Below are 17947 nucleotides of genomic sequence, written 5' to 3' on the forward strand. Positions count from 1 at the left end.
GAAGAATATATAGAATTAATAAAAATTGCTAATAATTAAGGGGTTCTTTTTAAATAAAATTTCGAATTTTTGCAGAAATGTTTGTTTATGCTTTAATTTCCGCAAATTTGGAGATATCGATCTATTTCTAATTTTATTATATTTTTCAGTCTTTTCTACCCCTATTTCATATATAATTCTTTAAGATTTGGTTGATTAGACTCAGCTTTATACGTGATCAAAGGTCCCTAATTTTTAGAAAAATGTCTTTAATAGCTTTAACTTCTGTAAATTTTAAGATATTTTGCAAGTAGAAACCTTTGCTCACAAAGCTTCCTCTATGAGGAAGCCAAAACAAATAGAGGAAGCTTTGTGAGCAAAGGTTTCTACTTGCACACTTAAAAACTATGAGGAAGCAATGTGCAGGTTTCTACTTGCACACTTTACTTGTTTTTATTTTAATTCACTTTATTGTATTATTTTTCTAGTACCTGCACCTATTTATTTAATCAATTCCGGAAAATTACTTGTTGTAATATTCCATTCCAAGATTCTAAACAAAAATATGGCGATAATACCAAAAAACTATGATAATTTTGAAAAAAATTCTGTTTTTTAAAGTACCTTCCATTTATTTTATTGGTTCGAAAAAATTACTTGTTATAGAATACCGTCTCAAAATTCTACAAAAAAATATGGCAATGGTACAAAAAGCATATCATAATTTTAAAAAATACAAAACAATATTTTATTTTTTTAAACTTCTGCCTACTTATTTTATTGGTTCAAAAAAATTACTTGTAGAATACTATCCCAAAATTCTACATAAAATATATGGCGATCATACCAAAGGCATATCATATTTAAAAAAAAAAATAAAAAAAAATAGTTTATTTTTTTAAAGTATCGCCTACCCCCATTTTATTGCTTCCAAAAAATTATATCTGATAAAAAACTACTCCAAGATTCTACAAAAATTTTTTCGTAATTGTACCAGAAAGATATTGGGACTAAAAAAGAGCAAGAACATTTATTTATTTTTTTTATCAATGTTTCTATCAGAAACCTTTCCCAAATTTTCCACAAATGTGTCTCAATGATATCTACAACATATTAAAATTTCATCAAAATCGGTTAAGCCGATCAAAATATATAAATTATTTTCGAAATTTTTATTTTTATTTTTTACATCAAAACGGTTCAATATTAAGGGCTAATATTTGACTAAATTGTAAGTGACACTAATAGCAATCAAAACAAAAAAAATCAGCATAATCCGTGTGCGAGCACATTGATTCTTCTTATCCGGCTACGGCCTTTTCGAGTCAAGTAACGTGTTGTGAGATGATATAGGTTGTAGAATAGAAATAATGTTTTCTTTGTACAGATTGAATCTAAATTGGACGAGCAATATCTAATAGTGAAAGGGAAAAATGTCAGTTGGTATAGACCTACGAATCTCAAAACATTGCTTGCTCTTAAGGAACAGTATCCAAATGCTAAGATTGTCATCGGTAACACGGAAATCGGTTCGTATATTTCCCTTTCGTACATATTGCGATGTCAGAATATAAGAAATCATTTTATACTGGTACAGGGGTTGAAATGAAGTTTAAACATTTAATATACCCAATACTTATACAACCGACGCAAATCAAAGAAATGCATGGAATTATTGAAATACCAGAGGCATTAAGAGTGGGTGCGAGTGTGACTTTAGTCGAGCTTGAAGAAACATTAAGATACTATATTCAAATAAAACCTGGTAATATATATCTAGAATTATATTTATTAATATTATAATTAAAAGTTTAAATGCATAAACAATTTAATGTGTATAAACAATTATAACTATAATCATTATGATGTAATTGTCATTTGACAATAATCTTATCTAATGTAAAAAATTATGTAAAAAGATAATTATATGTTGGATATAACATAAAATTATAATGTTATTCCGATAGAATATAATACAAGGATCTTCAGGGAAATAATAAATATGTTACATTGGTTTGCTGGAAAACAGATAAGAAATGTTGCTGTACGTATGGGTGTCTTTCTGATGCATTATAATTGTTATTTATAATAATTTTATTTGAATAACAAATCTTTCTCGATTAGGCTGTGGGTGGCAACATAATGACTGGTAGTCCAATATCAGATTTAAATCCAATCTTTATGGCTGCGTGTATTAAATTAAATTTATGCAGTTTAAACCATGACAGTCGAACCATACCAATGGATCATACCTTTTTCGTCGGATATCGACGTAACATTGTTTTACCTGAGGAAGTACTAGTTTCTATTGACATTCCCTTCACGAAAGAGGTAAAAAGTAATAATAAAGGTGCTAATAAATAACTTTGTCACGGCAATGAAGATCGTTTCTCGCCTTTATATTTTTGCAGAATCAATACTTTATTGCCTACAAACAAGCGAAGAGGCGAGATGATGATATTGCTATAGTCAACATGGCCTTAAATGTATATTTTGTTCCTGATACGAGTATAATTCAGGAAGCGCTTATTGCATTCGGTGGGATGGCACCTACTACGATCTTAGCGAGACAAACTTGTCAGAAAATAATTGGAAGGTATAATATTATTAATATCATCAAATAATTATACATTATGTTTCAATATACAGGATTCCTAAGTAAGTAAAAAAATTGAAGGAGATATTCCGTGGCTTTCCTAAGAGCACAGTTGACGGAAAGTCGACGGCAAGTCGACTTTTATAAGTCGACTTCTAGTCGACTTCTAAAAATGACGGAAAGTCGACTAAAAGTCGACTTCTAAATAGTTTACTTATAAAAGTCGACGGAAAGTCGACTTCTAAATAGTCGACTTATAAAAAGACAGAAAATAGTCTAGCAGTCATTTTTATTTTATATTAAACGGCGCGTCATGCATCATCAATATGGCGGCGAATCTCGAGGAGGAGCAGAGCTTACGCGAGCGCGAGGAATACGTGCCGAGACAGGACACGATAAGACGTCGTAAAGCGCCGCGCTATCGACCACCGTCACGAAACGTCGTCGTCGTCGTCATTTACAGTCCTCGTCATCATTGTCTTCCCGTTGACTTCCTTCGATACTTATTCCGATAGTTTCTCCAGCAGGGGGTCGATTAATTATGTATCTTGAAATGATGAGGTAAAAATTACAAAAGTGAGGCAATTCATTAGCGTATCTACGATTTTATTTATCAAAATCTAGTAAAATCTGTTCACTTTTGTCATTTTCACCTTGTTTCAAGATACGACCTCCAGACGTACGCGGCGGTTTATTTTATCAACGTTAAAAGTTGGCGGGAAGTCGACTTTTCGTCATGACGAGAAGTCGACTTTTTGTTATGACGGGAAGTCGACTTTTAATCGGCGGTTTTTGAGACATTCACCGACTTGAAGTCGACTTTCGTCCTTAAAAAAGTCGATTTCTCTGCCAAGTCAGTTTCGGTAGAAGTCGACTTTTTGCTCTTAGGGTTGTTTTAGAAAAAAAAAGTCCTATTATAAACGTATGCCCTAAACTGCTTCATTTTCAAAATACAGGGTGTCAAAGACGCACGTCCCTGGTGGATCTAAAAATGTTTTATTGGAAAATGGTAACTTAATACCAGGTGTACATACACATACCAAATTTAAATAAAATATCTTTAAACGTTTTCTAGATTTTTGTTCATGTATTTTTTCACAACTTTGACATCCTGTAGTTTGAAAAGAAAGCAGTTTAGGGCATATATTTGTAGGACTTTTTTTTCCTAAGATAAGCCACAAAATATCCTCCACGATTCAGCTTAGACCGTAAATGGCGATTTAGTTTAATCTTTGATTTTATATTTTTTATGTATTTGGCGCACAATATTTATACTCCAATAACCATATCTGTGGAGACAGATGTAGGCAACAAATTTTGTTTGCAGAAAGGGAGTAGATGAGAAACAAACTTTATCATTGCAAATATTGTTAGCAGAATTCCAGCAGATATTTACTAATATCTGTCGGCAGACTATATGACGGAGGGATGTCAATAAGGCCGTTTTTTGGCCCACGTCAGAATCGCTCCAAACAGTGGTATTTTTTTTCTACCGATGTAGCTCACAACCTCCTAGAACCGTTTGCTGTCCGAGCAATTAGAGGCTGAGAACGGGCAACTTGAAATCTCAAAAATCAATAAAGTTTTTCACATGGTGGTAGTGCCGGTCTCATTTCAGCATGTCATTATTGAGCTACATCGGTAGAATAAAAATACCACAGTTTGGAGCAATTTTGACGTGGGCCAAAAAACGGCCTTATTGACACCCCTCCAGCGATAAACAGCAAGTAAGTGGTGACGAGATTGTCGGGGTAAACACTAAGCAGCTTATCGCAAACATTATCAGCAAACTGTTTGTAGAAATGCAACAGTATCTGCTAATCATAATATACATCAGATTGGCGGCAAAGTATAAACAGTAGTGACAGTAAGCGTCAGCCTTAAGGCTTTGGCACATAGAAAAACTTAAGCAGTAAAACCCAAGCAGTAAGCAAATCAGCCAATCACAGTCAAGAACTTAAGGCACGGCCCTAAGCGGTAGCGAATCCATACTGTTGATTTCTTACTGCTTAAGTTTTACTGCTTAAGTTTTTTTATGTGCCAAGGCCCTTTACCTTTGATGTAGTTGTTGCCAGGTCACATGACTCGCCGCCATCTTCCTGATTACATGAACGCTTAAGAGAGAAAGAGAGAGAAGTATCTTTCTCTTTGTCATACATACAGGCCGCCATATTCCTGGTGTACCCCTACTAACTGGCAATGGGACTCACTAAAAACGTTCACTATCACTACTGTTTATACTGTGTTGGCGACCACTGAAATATGTACATACCGGAACGCGCACTGCCTGTGCTACAGCTAAGCGGAAAACAAGGGTGAGATAAACTGCTTCAGGGTACACGGAAAAAATTTTGCGATTGTTGCAGCGCGAACCGCGGATGGGTTTCGCGTTCACGATTGGAAGCAGGTGCTTTCTTTTTTTGGGACGGCTGCTCTCCCAAACTGCGACAGCTGCGATCTGAAACCGTTGGTAATGCAGTTGGTAATTTGCATTACCAGCGCTTTCGGGTCGCTGTCGTCGCGGTTTGGGAGAGCAGCTGTCCCAAAGGGAGAGAGCATTTGTTTCTAGTCGTAAGCGCGAGGCTCGTCTGCGGTTTGCGCTGCAACAATCGCAATTGCGTCAGCAACTGTCCCGAAATTTTTTCCGTGTAGAGATCCTTAACCAGAGATTAGACAAACCGTTAAGCCAAATGCCAATATTTTTGATCGCTATTTAGTCCCGAATTGAAAGGTCGCTGACTAAGTTAACAAAAAATAATTTTATTACTTTATTAGTTTTATTATTATTTTAGTACTTTATTATTTTAGTACTTTATTATTTTGAATTTAAATGGATTTGCAAGATTATTTTTTAAAAGATATAAAAAATTTTTTTAAAATATTTTTTTTTAATATAGAAAAATAGATCAATTAAATATTTAATATTATTCCTTTTTTCACCGCTTTATGTTGTAATGCAAGTATATAAATTTATAATTGCAAAAGACAAGGACAAATCAAAAAAGGTTTCATTATAAGACAATAAGGGCCTCCGCACAATGAAAAATATAAGGAACAAGAAACAGATATTAGCGATTAGAAATAAGAAATCAGGAATAAAGCTGGTGTAACATCAATACACGGCTTTCGATAGGTTAAAAATCTGGTAATTATGCATATTAAGACCCCACTCGCCAATGACCTTGAGCTTGACATATATTGTCAAGGTCATGACCCTGAGTAACCTTGACCTTGAAAAAAGTGGCGGTCACGATCCGTTCAAAAGTTACGAAGCATTAAAGTTTTCGCTTTGTAAAATTAGTTCCCGGGAAAAAAAGATTATATATAATTATATATAAATATATATGATTATATATAATGCAATTATATATGAATTTTGTCTCTATATGATCATACCCAGATAGCAAAATGTTAGCAGAATGCGCGCAGATTGGCAGCAAATTTGATCAAAATCCCACACCAAAACCATAGCCATCTGTGTCCGCATTAAGCTCGTATTCTGTCGATAGAGCCTGCTGACAGACAATGTAAGCAGATTGCCAACAGAAACCGCGCAGACAAAACAGCCTGCATACAAAACCTGGCAGCAAAAACAAAGCAGAGCCTGCGCGCTCGACCTGAGGACAGATTGGCAGCAAAAACCGAGCAGATTTATCCATACCCATACAGCACAAAATATTTTTTAAATATTTTTTAGAAAGATTAAAAGAATTTACAAAAATATTTTTTAAATGTTTCTATGTCCACCAGATTATGTCAGCAAAATATTTTCGAAAATATTTTTAAAAGATTGCAAATAAATATATACAATAATATTTGTAAAATCTTTCTATCAGAAATATTGCTTCGAAAAATAAAATATATATGTTTAACCCAATCAGCAATAATTGTTTCACGTTTGAAAGATTTTTTTAATATTTAAAAAATATACATTACACACAATATACTTTACATCTTACTTTAGAAAATATTATTTTGCATATCTATATCATTGCAGCAATTTTGGTTGAGCCTTGCGTTGTATTGCTGACAAAGATATGTCTCGTGGATGTTATGATTTTGCTTCGCAGGAGGCCTGCTTATATTAGCCCTCAACTGAAATTTACTTACGAGTTAGTCTTACCATTATGCGCCGCTTAGTAGCGTCGTTGCAAACTATCACGGAAAGGATCTGTTCGGTTTTTGCTGCCACTCTGCTCTCAAGTCATACGCGCAGGCTCTGCTCGATCTTTGTTGTCAATCTGCTGCCAAGTATATGTGCAGGCTCTGCGCGGTTTCTGCTGCCAATCTGCTCACATTGTCTGTCAGCAGGCTCTGTCGCATTTCTGGCTACAGTTTGACAACATCATCTGATAGAGCAGTTTCCGCGTGCAATTTGTTGCCTTTCTGATACCAAAAATTTAATGCAGACTTTGCTTGGAATCTGCTGCTCAGGTTTGGCTATCTGGGTATATACCCAGATAACAGAGTGCGTCAAATGATGTTACAATGCCGTCGAAGTGACGTCTCTAACGACAACAATCCGTCACTTTAATTGCACTATTACGCCACTTGACGCCACTCTACTATCTGATGGGTAATTATATATTATATCACACGTGCGTGGAAAGTGGCCCATTACGCGTGGTAATAACATTACCACACTGTTTCGACTCGTGTTTGGAATTGGCCATCCGTCGCACAGATGACGCGCGTGCAATAATGGGCCACTTTCCACGCACTTTGTAATATAAAATAAAGTGTGTAACACGTGCGGGTTGAGAATTGGACACGCGTGCGGGTGATCGCACTCGCCTTCGGCTCGTGCATCCACTCCGCACCCGTGTCCAATTCTCAACTTCCCGCACTTGTTACACAAATAACTATAATCGGTAATTCTACAGAATAGGGCCTTTTCCGAATTTTGATGTTTTCTTGCGGTTTTTTTGGTAAAAACTTTTGTTGTGACTCCGACAGTGATAATCAATCGGGGGAGCCCGAAAAATATGCACCCTACCTATTTTTTTTTACCTATTTTTACTTTATTTTTGATAAATGTCTAGATTAAGGGCGACCTTACCGATTTCAATGACCTTGATATATGTTGTCAAGGTCATGACCCCGAGTGACCTTCAGAAGGTTTTAGCCGTCGCTCGTTATTCGTTAAAAAGTTATTAACAAAAAAAGGTTTGGAAAATACGTAGGTTAAATGACGCGCTTCAAAAGTATTTAACTGTTTAAAGCGCGTCATCTAACCCATGTGGCATCTCGCATATTAACTTTCCACGCATGAAAAGTTCACGCATACACTTTCCACGCGAACCGAGGTTCACGCACACCCCCCCTGCTTTCGGGGGAGGTGCGGTAGCCCCGAAATAGTTTACGCATACACTTTTCACGCGAACCAAGGTTCACGCACACCCCCCTCCTGCTTTCGGGCCGGCCCGAAAGCAGGAGGGGGGTGTGCGTGAACCTTGGTTCGCGTGAAAAGTGTATGCGTAAACTATTTCGGGGCTACCGCACCTCCCCCGAAAGCAGGGGGGGTGTGCGTGAACCTTGGTTCGCGTGAAAAGTGTATGCGTGAACTATTTCGGGGCTACCGCACCTCCCCCGAAAGCAGGGAGGGGATGTGCGTGAACCTCGGTTCGCGTGGGAAGTGTATGCGTGAACTATTTCGGGACTACCGCATCTCCTCCGAAAGCAGGGGGAGGTGTGCGTAAACCTCGGTTTGCGTGAAAAGTGTATGCGTGAACTATTTCGACATATATATTAGTCATTTATGCCTTCTAATACTCAAAATAGCTGCTATATTTTCTAAACTTTTTTTTGTTAATAACTTTTTAACGAATAACGAGCGACGGCTAAAACCTTCTGAAGGTCACTTGGGGTCATGACATATATCAAGGTCATTGAAATCGGTGAGGTCGCTCTTAATCTAGACATTTATTAAAAATAAAGTAAAAATAGGTAAAAAAAATAGGTAGGGTGCATATTTTTCGGGCTCCCCCGATTGATTATCACTTTCGGAGTCACAATAAAAGTTTTTACCAAGAAAACCGCAAGAAAATATCAAAATTCGGAAAAGGCCCTATTCTGTAGAATTACCCTATAATCATATATAATCATATATGAACATATATAATGAGATTATATGTATGTAAATAAATATAATCATATATATGACCATATATAGTCAAAATATATTGAAAAAGAACTGTAAACTTCGATAATAAAGCATTGATAAATTGAGATTTATATTTTTTCAAAAGCTATAGAATCAAAAGTGAAATGATTTAATCCCTTTGGCACTGTTTGACGTGAGACATTTTTATACCACTGTCTGTCAAATTTTACGTACGAGAAACGAATCTTATCGAATACCACCTATTGGATAATTCGAATTTAAAGTTTATATATGATTATATATAATCATCCCAGATAGCACAAGACGTCCTCAGGATCGTCCTGAATATGTCCAGGATATCCTGGGATATTTTCAGGATATTTAGTTGTTTTCCATATAGCCAATAACATCCTCGGAAAATCCGAAGGACATCCAGGACATATATTGTCGTAAATATTTTATATAAAAATTTTATTTTATTTCATTAATTGTAAAATATTTAAAGTAATTTCAGAATGTTAAGTAGCGTAATAAATTATACATTTTTCATAAATGTCCACTAGACTTAAATAATCCTAAAATCCATAAAAAATCCTAAAATCATCTTACATCATCTAGGATATCTTGAGGAGTATCGCAGGATATCCTGAGTATATCCTATAAAACTCCTCAGGACATCCTGGACATATTTTGGATCATTTTAAGATATCTTTTACGTATTTGGAACGAGTGAAAATAGCAATAACTGATTGTAGAGAAACAAAAATATCTAGAGCTATACATATATTAGCTCTTTATTCAGTGTATTAAATTTTTACCCTACAACAATGACATAACTAAAAAATTGTCATTTTTGAACTGTTTGCAAAAAAAGGGTGAAAATTATATATATGTTAAGAATCTAACGCTCGAAAAGTGAAAGCGAGCGTTGGGAATATTCGAGAACGCTCCATTTGCTCCAAAACGCGTTTATTTGCCTTCCCCCCGGTTTTTTTGGTGTTTTCGCTCGCGCCCGGACCACAGGTGTACATCGCGTGATCGCTCGTACTGCGACCAATAGTCTGGTCGCTCGACGATTTGGAGCCAATCAGCGTTTCTCACGTCTCGAAATTTCTCGCGGAAAAGTTCGGAGCTCCGGCCGCGATCGTTTCGCTTGCTCCGGCCGGGAGCTTAGTGAGCCATCACAATTCGTACGCGACACTTGTGTTTGTCGATATCGAAAACGGAGTCGAATCGTAGCGAATACGAAGTGGTGTAATTGCGAGTGCGATATTACCACGCGAATATTCTGACATTGTAACCAGCTTTGAATAAAGTGACTCTTGTCTCGTTTTAAACGAGATACTGACTTTTTTTGTGCTCTCCTCGGCGCAGCGCGCGAAAACATCGAGCGGTCCACTAACAATATATATCTTCTATATATATAAAATAGAATGTCTGTATGTATGTTCTTTACACACTCTTAAACTATTCGACCGAATTTTTACCATAAGTATATGAAATAGAGGTAGAATTTTCCGGGGAGTGTTATAGAGTGTATAGTTTTTCGTTACCGATCTTTTTGGGAACCGGTATCCGAAATTTTTCCAATTTTTCGGGAAATAATTGACCGAATTTTAAAGAATTATACATATAAAACAGGAGTAGGATTTTCCGGGGAGTGCCATAAAGTGTATAATTTTTCGTTACCGATCTTTTGGGACACCGGTATCAGAAATTTTTCAAATTTTTCGGGAAATAATTAACCGAATCTTAAAGAATTGTATATAAAACAGGGGTAGAATTTCCCGGGGAGTGCTATAAAGTGTATAATTTTTTGTTATCAATCTTTTTGGAAACCGGTATCAGAAAATTTTCCAATTTTTCTGGAAATAATTGACCGAGTAGAAAAAGATTGGTTACGACATGTTTAATCCATAAACACTCCTTATGTTTGTTCACAATAAGGATATTGAAACATAAATGAAGTCGTTTTAAGAAAAACGACTCCCAGGCGAAGCCCGGGAAACCAGCTAGTATATATATATATATATATATATATATATATATATATATATATATATATTAGAGTGATTCTTAAAAAGGGTAATTTTGAATTTTGACTGCTCGAACGGTTCGGAAGGCTCGAAATAAATAAAAAAAAATCTGTGCCAAAGGGCAGTTTCCTATCTCAATTTTAACACGTGCCGCAGAGCACTTAAATTTTCCTATTAATATCAAATAGCAAATAATTTTAGTATGAATGCAATAACAATCGGAAAAATTTGAAACTTGGCAATTTTCTTACCTGTAGTTGTACCTATCTTCTGATCTTGTACGTTATGGACATTTTTTAGGCGTCTGAAGGGAAAGATTCTAAAAGTGAAATCGAGCTATTACCAATCAGCAATAATTCTTTTATGTTTGGAAGATTTTTTTAATATCTGAAAAATATATATTTTGATATTTCAAAAATATACACATCTTGCGAATGTCACGATTTTGCTTCGCCGGAGACCTGCTTATATTAGCCCTCAACTGAAATCTTCTTACGAGTTAGTCTTACCATTATGCGCCGCCTAGTGGCGTCGTTCCAAACTAGCACAATGACATCCTCTGGAAATCCGAAGGACATCCAGGAAAAATGCGCTACCATGCATCTTTCTTAATTAAGAATATTTCATAATATTTCAAAAATATTTGAAAAAAGATTATAGAACCAATAATAAATTTAAAATATTTTTAAATATTTTGGAACGAGATTATAAAACAATAAATATGTAGATTTAAATTAATATTTAAAAAATATATTTCAAATATTTAAGAAAATAATGTTTGAGTGATAAAGAAGAACATAATATATATAATATTATATAATTTTCAAACTTTTTTTGCAAACAGTTCAAAAATGACAATTTTTTAATTATGTCATTGTTGTAGGGTAAAAATTCAATACACTGAATAAAGAGCTAATATATGTATAGCTCTAGATATTTTTGTTCCTCTACAATCAGTTATTGCTATTTTCACTCATTATCCAAATACGTAAAAGATATCCTAAAATCATCCAAAATGTGTCCAGGATGTCTTGAGGAGTTTTATAGGATATACTCAGGATATCCTGCGATACTCCTCAAGATATCCTGGACATGCGTAAGATGATTTTAGGATTTTTTATGAATTTTAGGATTTATTTAAGTCTAGTGGACATTTATGAAAAATTTATAATTTATTACGGTACTTAAAATTCTGAAATTACTTTAAGTATTTTACAATTAATGAAATGAAATAAAATATTTATATAAAATATTTACGACAATATATGTCCTGGATGTCCTTCGGATTTTCCAAGGATGTTATTGGCTATCTGGAAAACAACTAAATGTCCTGAAAATATCCCAGGATAGCCTGGACATATTCAGGACGATCCTGAGGACGTCTTGTGCTATCTGGGTAATCATATAGAGTTATATATACTTCCATATGAATCTTATATCAAGAGACAGTGTCTCGCGCCAAGTACGCGCGGAGCGAGACGCACCGTGACTCATTTACGCGAACGCACGAGTTGCGAGTATCCGAGATTTTGAGGTCTCAATAACGAGTGAACGGATGAAGTTCTAAGTAGGCTTGATCGATAGCTTGGGGTCGATTTATAAATAAGTGTTTTTATTTCTCCGCTACGTGAGACTTTTTTGTACAGAATTCCTAGACAAACAACTTCCATTCGAAACATTTTTTCGTTTCTCTATCCGTTTTCCAGAATTCAGCAAAAACTTTTTTTGAGGGTAGTTTTACCTCTTTAAAAAATTAAGCAACAAGGATGGAAGGGGTGAATTTTTAGTACAGTGGTCAGAGAACCATTCGGACTAATTCTATTCAAAATACCACTATTATCAAAGAAGTTTTAACTTCCTTTTTGTGTCTATTGTACTTGGACAATATTGGGAATTTGGCCACTTTGACCCCTCGTATCTCCAAAACTAACTCTATGCTCAACTTTAAATTTTTTTCAGATTAATGTCCCATCATATAACATCGTTTGGCATACAATTTCATTCGAATTTCGAGAGCCACCAAAATAGGCTAAAAAAGTGCGATTTTGGGGCCACTCTTTGATCCGTGATTTAAAGCTGCTATAATTAAAAAAATCACTTTTAATTTGTGAATTGCACTGGCTTTATTTCATAATTAAAATTTGATTTGTGAATTACACAGGCTTTAATTCACAAATAAATTTTGATTTGTGAATTACACAGGCTGTAATTCACAAATAAATTTTGATTTATGAATTACTCAGGCTTTAATTTATAATTAAAATTTAATTTGTGAATTATACAGGCTTTAATTCACAAATCAATTTTTATTTATGAATTGCACCAGCTTTAATTCATAATTAAAATTTGATTTGTGATTTAAAGCTGGTATAATTAACAAAATCAATTCTAATTTGTGAATTGCACCGACTTTAATTCATAATTAAAATTTGATTCATGAATTGCACAAGTTTTAATTCACAAAACCAATATTAATTTGTGAATTGAAACTAAAGTAAACTATAATTACATATTTGAATTATTGTATATATATCACCTCTAATTAAAAATTCAGATTTAAATTATTAATTAAATGGCCCCACTAATTCAAAACTTACAATTAAAGTAAAAAATATACAATTTTTCGATGTCTACATGGTCCAAGTTTCCGATGACGGCCCAGGCAGTGCGCTACGTAGGTAGTTTTCTGTGTTTAAGTGTTCCAATTCCTCGAATTCGATGTCTACGTGTTGTAGGTTGCCGATGACCTTTTTTGAAATTAATACAAACATTTATTTTATATTACAAATTTATTACTATTTTTTTATTATAGTCATGGAGAGGAAGATTGGGAAGAAAACTCTATTTTTAGAAATTCTTTATTTTTAATAGAAAAATAGAGAATCTATTTTTAATAAATTATTAGATTTACAATTTGAAAAACGGGTATTATATACAAGGCAAATGCAAAAAAACAAATATTTATAAATAAGCCATATAAAAAAAAAAAATTTATAGATAAATTTGGATGTTAATTATTTTTTTAAACGTCTACTTTCTCACCTTCCTCTCCATAACTGTAATAAAAAAATAGTAATTTGTAATATAAAATAAATGTTTGAAATGTTAATTTCAAAAAAAGTCATCGGCAACCTACAACACGTAGACATCGAATTCGAGAAATTGGAACACCTAGACACAGAAAACTACCTACGTAGCACACTGCCTGGGCCGTCATCGGAAACTTGGACCATGTAGACATCGAAAAATTGTATATTTTTTATTTTAATTATAAGTTTTGAATTAGAGGGGCCTTTTAATTAATAATTTAAATCTGAATTTTTAATTAGAGGTGATATATATACAATAATTCAATATGTAATTATAGTTTACTTTAGTTTTAATTCACAAATTAATATTGATTTGCGAATTAAAGCCAGTGCAATTCACGAATCAAAATTGATTTTTTAATTAAAGTCTGTGTAATTTACAAATCAAAATTGATTTGTGAATTAAAGCTTAGTATAATTAATAATTTAAAATTGAGTTATGATTTATTTGATGTGAATTAGATTAAAAATTGATTTAATTATTTGCAACCCTGGACTAGTCCATACTATATGTCGATGGTGCCGACGCTCACTATCGCTACTGGGTATAGTTATGCTCTGTCTAGACCAAAGGATGATCCTACTTGTGGCTCATCTTAGAATGCATTCCGTTTCACGCATGATGCATCATTTATCCATGTTTAACATTCGGTGAACAACAAGGATAAATGATGCATTATGCACATCGTTCGTAAAACGAAATGTACTCCTAGTGAGTAGTGTACACTGTGGGGTACTATGTGCGTACTTACGGTCTTAGCCCCACAATTTATATTTGTGATCCAGTGGCACCCGAGGAGAACCTGTGAATTATGTTAGAATTGTTTTGGGGGCCCCGCGAGATGCGGGGCGACGTGCGAAGCACGTGTGCAAGACGTTCGGAGTGTTGGTCTCCGGATACGCTATGCGAGGATAATAAAGTTATTCTCCGAATAACTTCCTTAATAAGGAGCGTCTCTGATGGCTGATTCTCGTGTATCGTTTGGGAATCAGGCCCTTGCCCGGAATCCTGAGCATCCGCTTCGGCGTATGTGGCAGCGGACTCGGCGGATCAAATACCACCAGTGAGGGTGGCAAGGAGTCGGTCTGCGTCTGCTGGCACTTCTTCTTCGGCGAGGCTAACTCCGCCAGGCGTTCCACGAGCGTGGATCCGGCAGGCCCGATAGGTCCAGAAGAATTAACTTCGACTCTCGGAAAGATTCCACTTTCCTTTCGAGAAGTGGTTGCGCAGGAGAAGTGGTCTTCGGCAATGGCTCGATGGAAGGCCGAGCCCTTGGAGCGGGCGGTTGCCCGTGGCGAGAACAGTCCCGCTGCTTCCTCTTCCGTGGCAGCTTGCCGAGTGATGTAGTACCGTAGTGTAGATAATTATTTTTAAAACAATATAGAATATCGACCGATACATGAAAACAACAAATTAAATAAGTAAAGCCGTCATCGGTCATAGCTGGATCTTCGTGCTAATTAATTTTACTCCAAATTGGATTGGAGTAACACTGGAGTAACCGACTCCAACCCGACGTAGTCTAGTATAGACTATAAAGTACTGAAAAAGTGATGACGTATGTAACATTATAAATTTTCAGTACTTACAGTCAATATCGAAACACAGCCTGTCTACCAATAAAACATACATAGAAAAGTATGTGCATTTTATTGCACTATAGTGCAGACATTAAAACGAAATATTGACCTTTAATTAATTTTTATTAGAATAGAGTTGTTTTCTAAATAATAAAAATTGCATCGACACTTTATCCAAATGATTCTGGAGCGATTGGATTAAAGAAAAATATTTTTTAGACACTTTCTGCTAATTATACGCTTAATTGATTTTAATTAATTGTAATTATTGTATGGTTTTTCAAACTCTAAAAAGTTTTTTCCAAACATCTCCAAATAATTTCCAAACGATTGGATAAGATAATTTTCAATAATTTTTAATTTGTTTGCCAACTATACGTCGGTTGCGGCGTGCCCGAGTGGCGACTTGCCAGGCGCGTAGCATTGCGGCGCGGTGCCCCGTGGCGCTATGAGGATTCAGCCGCCGCATACACTACTCACTAGGATAAGCCACAAGTAGGATCATCCACAAGTAGGATCATCTTCTGGTTTAGACAGGGCATTATACTTTAGAGTTCCTCTAATCTATAGATTTAGAAGAGATAGACCGAGCGTAAGCCTGCGGAAGTACTGATAGGCGCGGTAATGCCCATTCTAGACTAGGATGATCCTACTTGTCGCTCATCCTAGTGCTTGATGTTCTAGACTTGAGGATGATCCTACTCGCGGCTTATCCTAGTGAGTAGTGTAGACGGATAAAAATCATACTAAAATTAGCTTTCAATTGTACCAATCCAATCGCGTATAGCTATTGCTAGTCTGGCGCCATCTAGTGGCTGGGGTATTTATGTCTTATCAGGCTCTATCTAGACCGGAGGATGATACTACTTGTGGCTCATCCTTGTAGTATAGACGGGTAACAATCATACTGAAGTTAGCTTTCAATCTTACCAACCTAAAACAATTTAAAATTGTGCAGTGTAGACGGACGACCGTAGTCGGATGAGTCGCGAGTAGGATCATCCTCAGGTCTAGAACGAGCATTAGAAAAATTAAAAATTATCAAATTTAGTAATTTCTGTCGGCTAGCTTCATAGAGGTGGATTCATTTCATCATTGTTGTTTGTCAAATGTTAAATAAAAACGAAATGATTCTCGCGAGCGTTGTGAGCGTTAAGGTGATGCTGGAGCCGTCTGTATAACCGACAAAATTACTATTTTCTATGTTATCGACTATATCTGTCCTTGTATAAACAAAGATATAGACAAGAATAGCACGCTACATATATTGCACGCACACATACGCACGATGCACATCGACATTATACTTTTATATTACGCTTCCAAATCTTGATTTGGAGGGTTTATCGATGTTTTTCTTGTTGTGCAATTCGGGGGAACTTGTTTTCGCGTTCGTACCAATGGTATATCTCTTATATGAAATACATCTTGTGACGAGCTGTCAGCTCGCCGCAACTCAAGACGCCATATTGGGATAAAAGTAGGATAAGGAAATCTGTACTTCCGTAATTTTTTCTCGTTTTCTATATAAAATCGGAGTTCCCTCCGAATCATTAATGTATGTACTGCAATTCTGGAGAAGAATTTTTAATTCTGTCAAATTAATACGACGCTACGTGCCGACAAAAAATGCCGGTAAAACAGACGGCTCCAGCATCCCCTTAAGTGTAACGCACTTTAAGTAGCAATAGACTACGTGGTTCTTACCTTGGATCCAACCAATCACATGCACTTAATTGCTACTTAGCCGCTCAGTGAGCGGTTGTGCTCCTGAATGCTCCTGAATGTCTATAATTCTCCATTAAGAAATATTTTATTGAAACTGGAATAAATTACTTTGTTCTAAAAGATACAACAATAGTCAACAGAAAAGGTATAATAGATATCTGTACAATTGCAGTAATAAAATAGATTTAGTATGCAGTAATAAAAGTGAAAAATAGATAGTTAAGAATATTATATCTAAAGAATATACTAAAGAAAAAAATTCTGAATTCACAATTTTTTTAAAAGAATTTTAGAGAAGAATAAAAGAAAAATGTAGGGGAAAGAGATATAAAGACCGAAGGAAAGGAAAAGAAAGCTACAAAAAAGATATTTTAATAATTTCTAAAAAAGAAGAGACTAAAATGATTTTGAAAGATGAGTGAATCCAGGATATTTACAATTTTGATAAATAGATAAAGCTAATATATACAACTTTAAAAATCTTTAAAAAATACATTTTAGATATACATATAAGATGTGCAACTATGTAAATAAGTATAAAATACAGGATGTCAATTGTATGATATTTTAATATGATCCTTATAGCGATGGAAGAATTATGATGAATGTTAAACTTAGGCAGTTATATAATTATAATAACTGAATAAAAAATAGATTAAGACGTTAAGGATGTTCTGGTGCTAACTTTCTAACATTGACAATATTTTGAAAATTTAATATATTGTTTCTGTTTATTATCTAAACATGTGTGCAAAATCTGAAATTGATTCTCTAACCGGTTCACGAGTTATTTAATTTTTAATTTTGCATGAGTTCTTTTGGAGAATAGCAGCAT

General features: G+C 35.0%; 1 protein-coding gene across 1 annotated transcript in view; it reads left to right on the forward strand.

Moving 5' to 3' along the window:
• Positions 1–17947, forward strand: part of Ry (xanthine dehydrogenase rosy) — a 169776-nt gene that overhangs the window by 60263 nt on the left and 91566 nt on the right. The window contains exons 7-11 of the mRNA XM_071786769.1: positions 1367–1508; positions 1577–1744; positions 1947–2023; positions 2104–2310; positions 2391–2575. Coding sequence (XP_071642870.1) covers positions 1367–1508; positions 1577–1744; positions 1947–2023; positions 2104–2310; positions 2391–2575 — 779 coding nt within the window. The remainder of the gene's footprint in view (positions 1–1366; positions 1509–1576; positions 1745–1946; positions 2024–2103; positions 2311–2390; positions 2576–17947) is intronic.

This window comes from Temnothorax longispinosus, chromosome 8 (genome assembly GCF_030848805.1).
Source record: "Temnothorax longispinosus isolate EJ_2023e chromosome 8, Tlon_JGU_v1, whole genome shotgun sequence".
Taxonomy (NCBI): domain Eukaryota; kingdom Metazoa; phylum Arthropoda; class Insecta; order Hymenoptera; family Formicidae; genus Temnothorax; species Temnothorax longispinosus.